This window comes from Penaeus vannamei, chromosome 28, assembly GCF_042767895.1.
Source record: "Penaeus vannamei isolate JL-2024 chromosome 28, ASM4276789v1, whole genome shotgun sequence".
NCBI lineage: Eukaryota > Metazoa > Arthropoda > Malacostraca > Decapoda > Penaeidae > Penaeus > Penaeus vannamei.
The window spans coordinates 30,879,101-30,884,100 of NC_091576.1; the positions used below are offsets into that span (position 1 = coordinate 30,879,101).

At 41.1% G+C, this 5,000-nt stretch overlaps 1 protein-coding gene across 2 annotated transcripts in view; it reads left to right on the forward strand.

Moving 5' to 3' along the window:
• The first annotated feature begins 640 nt into the window (after positions 1 to 640).
• The window catches only part of LOC113807877 (uncharacterized), a 58,841-nt gene continuing 54,481 nt past the window's right edge, over positions 641 to 5,000 (forward strand). For both annotated transcript variants that reach the window (XM_070142008.1, XM_070142009.1), the window contains exon 1: positions 641 to 918. In XM_070142008.1, the coding sequence (XP_069998109.1) occupies positions 858 to 918 (61 nt within the window). In that variant the 5' untranslated portion in view covers positions 641 to 857. The remainder of the gene's footprint in view (positions 919 to 5,000) is intronic.

Below are 5,000 nucleotides of genomic sequence, written 5' to 3' on the forward strand. Positions count from 1 at the left end.
TGCTCCCTCCCTTCGCTCTCTTTCTCCCTCTCCCTCCTTTCCTCTCTTTCTCCCTCTCCCTCCCTTCCTCCACCTCCCTCCCCTCCTTCGCTCCCTTTCGCCCTCTCCCTCCCTTCCTCCGTCTCCCTCTCCCTTCCTTCCTCCACCTCCCTCTTTCTCCCTTCCTCCACCTCCTTCTCCCTCCCTTCGCTCTCTTTCTCCCTCTCCCTCCTTTCCTCTCTTTCTCCCTCTCCCTCCCTCCCCCTCCTTCGCTCTCTTATTAAAGGAACTCTGAGTCATGGCGCCGCGTACCTGACTCAGCCCACGAGAGACCCATGGTCGCCGCTGTCCCCATTGGCTACGGTAAATACGACAATATTTACCGTACACCACTCCGTCTGGCTTCGGTTCGTGCCGCTACTATCAGAATAGATTTTACTAGTTATAAGTAGCTGACGATAACCTACTTGAACGAGCAAAGTACTTCTCGGGGGGAGATAAGGAGAGCGAGACTATAAAGGTAATCTCCAGAGACAGAGAGAGATAAGCAAGACGGTACATCAAGGGAGATAAGAATTCTAGGCCGCTTTAACCCCTTAACCTCCTCCTCCAGAGATAAGGGCGTGCGTGGTTCCCCCCTCGACCGCCGCCCGCGTCCCCCGAGTTGTCTTCCCTGGGACGCGTCGGGGACAACACACTTCCCTCCCGAGATCTCTAGGCTCTTGTGGCAAAATGTTATAGTGCGACGGGACGGAGAGAGAGAGAGAGAGAGTAGCTGCCACGAGTGAAGAGGAAGGTCCCCCCGCTCACCGACGGAGAGGATATTATTTTGCACGAAGAGAGAGAGAGGCAGGAGGAAGCCGAGTTGCAGCGGAGGCATGAAGGTTTCGGGAACCTCGTGCCTTCTCCTGGGCCTCCTGGCGACCCTCGTCCACGCTCGTGAGTCCTCCCGCTCTCTCTGTGTCGGCTGGTTCTGTTTCTGTTTGTCTGTCTGCTTGTCTGTCTCTGTCTGTCTGTCTGTCTGTCTGTCTGTCTGTCTGTCTGTCTCTCTCTCTCTCTCTCTCTCTCTCTCTCTCTCTCTCTCTCTCTCTCTCTCTCTCTCTCTCTCTCTCTCTTACTTCCCTTTCTCCTAAGCTATAATGACACGATACACACATACGTATCATAAGCTAAATATTACCCATCTCTTACCATGCAAAATTAGAGTATGTCAGTATCAAGAAAAACGAGAATTTCCCCAAAGTATATGCCAGGGATTGGATTGTGTTCTGACGAGAGTCCTGTGCGGGGCCTCTGCGTCTCCACGACTCAGCTGCATCCTGGCTACCTCCGCTGGCGTTGAGGTTATCATGTTAGGCTCTTGTAGACTTCCAGAGGGTTGTGAACGTTATGTAGGAAGTACCGTTGATGAGTACACGTCCCGGACCAAGGTACAGCGACGGACAAGTCATATGTCGTGAACTGAGGCTTCGAATCTGCCTTATCCTATGCAATAAGTGTGGTATGAAGCGGAAGTTCGAAGCGGCATTCGAAACAGGCTTGACAAGAGGTTTGGCCGTGACCTTACTACCCGGAAACACTCATCGTTCTTGTCCCGTGAAGGATATTTCGTAGTTGGGGTCTTGTGGAAGAAGTGTTAGGACCGCTGTATTAAGAATGATGGTCAGAAAGTTAAGAGGAGAGAGTTTGCTTCTCAGCTGAGGTTTGAAATAGATAGAGCAGTTTATAATTGAGTTGATAGAGCAGTTTTGAATAGAGAGAGTAGTTTAGGTTTGAATAGATAGAGCAATTTAGGTTTGGATAGATAGATCATTTTGATATTGGAATAGAGTAGTTTAAGTTTTAAGTAGAAAGAACAGTTTAGGTTTTGGATAGACAAAACAGCTTACGTTTTGAATAGACAGAGCAGTTTAGGTTTTGAATAGATAGTTTCAATTTGATAGGTAATTCGACCTTGGATCGATATGTAAACAGATACGAGATTCGTGGCTAAAATTGTCTCAAGGATCCCAAAAATAATTTTACCTCCACGCAAAACCTAAACACCCTTAGAAAATAGTCTTCAAAACCAATAATCCATAACCATTTTTTTCTTCTCAGAATTTCAAATACTTTCCTTTCAAATTCAAATTCAGCTCCCAGGAGGCTGAGATTATTATCAGCTTCCAGGACATTGTAAGATTGACAGACAGATATATAGTATCCACACACACGTGATAGTTTCATGATCACAAGTTATCGAGGAGGTGATAAGGGACCTGATTCGTGAACGCTGTTGTTGTGTGGAAACTGTGTGCTGTGAGAAGAGCATTTCCTGGAATACATGTATTTTTGTGTTCTCTCTTCTGTCGATTTCTGAAATAGATAGATAGATAGAGATAGAGATAGATAGATAGATAGAGAGAGAAAGAGTGAGAGAGAGAGAGAGAGAGAGTGAGTGAGTGAGTAAATGAGAGAGACTTTTGACTGACAGGTTTATTGAGACAAAAGATTACGAGAGAGAGAGAGAGAGAGAGAGAGAGAGAGAGAGAGAGAGAGAGAGAGAGAGAGAGAGAGAGAGAGAGAGAGAGAGAGAGAGAGAGAGAGAGAGAGAGGGAGAGGAAGGGAAAGAAAGAAATAGATGAAATGGTAATGGTAATGATCATGATATATTGATATCAACTTAAAGCTGCGAGAAACCATTTCCTCTAATATAAGTTTTTTCTGTGTTCTTTCCTGTCCATTTTGTCTATTGCATATTCTCCTCTTTTCCCTTTTTGTCTCTGTTTCTTTTTCTTTCTGTTTATTTAGCATGTTATTTTCTTCACCGTCTTCCCTTCCTCTTTCCTTTCTGTAATAAACCCAGAATGTTCTTGACATGATCCGTGGAGTGTGGAAGAAAGCACATCGCACAATGAACAGAATTTTGAACAGTCTGATATCCTCCAATGAACAGTTTTGAACAGCCTCACGTCTAATAATAAGAATCTTGGACTGCCTGATTTCGTCCTATGGATACTTCTGAACAGCCTTACGTCCAATGAACAGAGCTTTAAACAATTTAATTTCGTCCTAACAACAGATCTGAACAGTAACTTCAGTGAACAGCTTTAAACAGTTTAATTTCGTCCTAGAAACAGATCTGAACAGTAATTTCAGTGAACAGAGCTTTGAACAGCCTAACGGCCAATGAACCGAGTTTTGAAGAGTCTAATTTCGTCCAGTGAACAACTCTGGACAGTTTAATTTCGACCAGTATACATGGCTTTAAACAGTCAGGCGTCCAAAGTATGTTGTAGAAGAGTATATGTTGGAGAAAGAAAATATGTTGGAGAAGAGTAGATGTTGGAGAAAGAAAGTAGATGTTGGAGAAAGAAAGTATGTTAGAGAAGAGTAGATGTTGGAGAAAGAAAGTAGATGTTGGAGAAAGAAAGTATGTTAGAGAAGAGTAGATGTTGGAGAAAGAAAGTAGATGTTGGAGAAAGAAAGTATGTTAGAGAAGAGTAGATGTTGGAGAAAGAAAGTATGTTAGAGAAGAGGAGATGTTGGAGAAAGAAAGTATGTTAGAGAAGAGTAGATGTTGGAGAAAGAAAGTATGTTGGAGAAAGAAAGTATGTTAGAGAAGAGTAGATGTTGGAGAAAGAAAGTAGATGTTGGAGAAAGAAAGTATGTTAGAGAAGAGTAGATGTTGGAGAAAGAAAGTATGTTGGAGAAGAGTAGATGTTGGAGAAAGAAAGTATGTTGGAGAAAGAAAGTATGTTAGAGAAGAGGAGATGTTGGAGAAAGAAAGTATGTTAGAGAAGAGGAGATGTTGGAGAAAGAAAGTATGTTAGAGAAGAGGAGATGTTGGAGAAAGAAAGTATGTTAGAGAAGAGGAGATGTTGGAGAAAGAAAGTATGTTAGAGAAGAGGAGATGTTGGAGAAAGAAAGTATGTTAGAGAAGAGTAGATGTTGGAGAAAGAAAGTATGTTGGAGAAGAGGAGATGTTGGAGAAAGAAAGTATGTTAGAGAAGAGTAGATGTTGGAGAAAGAAAGTATGTTGGAGAAGAGTAGATGTTGGAGAAAGAAAGTATGTTGGAGAAAGAAAGTATGTTAGAGAAGAGTAGATGTTGGAGAAAGAAAGTATGTTAGAGAAGAGGAGATGTTGGAGAAAGAAAGTATGTTAGAGAAGAGTAGATGTTGGAGAAAGAAAGTATGTTGGAGAAAGAAAGTATGTTAGAGAAGAGGAGATGTTGGAGAAAGAAAGTATGTTAGAGAAGAGTAGATGTTGGAGAAAGAAAGTATGTTGGAGAAAGAAAGTATGTTAGAGAAGAGTAGATGTTGGAGAAAGAAAGTATGTTGGAGAAAGAAAGTATGTTAGAGAAGAGGAGATGTTGGAGAAAGAAAGTATGTTAGAGAAGAGTAGATGTTGGAGAAAGAAAGTATGTTGGAGAAAGAAAGTATGTTAGAGAAGAGTAGATGTTGGAGAAAGAAAGTAGATGTTGGAGAAAGAAAGTATGTTAGAGAAGAGTAGATGTTGGAGAAAGAAAGTATGTTGGAGAAGAGTAGATGTTGGAGAAAGAGAATATGTTGGAGAAGGAGAATATAGTGGAGAAAGAATGTTGGAGAAATGCTCATTATGAATCCGACTGGCAATTTGTTAGTATTTGAGCATTATCTTCCGACAACTTGACCGAGAACTGCAAACTTTGGGAAGAATAAAACCGTTAAAATTCGCCAGATTTCAAAATTTGAATTTGACTAGACAGAAACTCAAGAATAACAGTGTATTATATGCTTTCATTAATTCTAATTATACATCCATTGCTTGCATTATCCTGTGTTTATCTTTCTTTATGTGTTCGTTTGTGCTTTATCAAATCTACTGTTCTCTTTGTTTCATCTTTATATTTTTTTTACTATTCTTTTGTTCTTATTTTTACCTTTTCCTTTTTTTCATAGTTTCGCCTTCTTGGTAACTTTTTTTTCTCTCTTATTTCTCCCCCTTTCTATTATTTTCACCCTTGCCTTTTCTTCATATTTTCTTGATATTTATTTTTTCT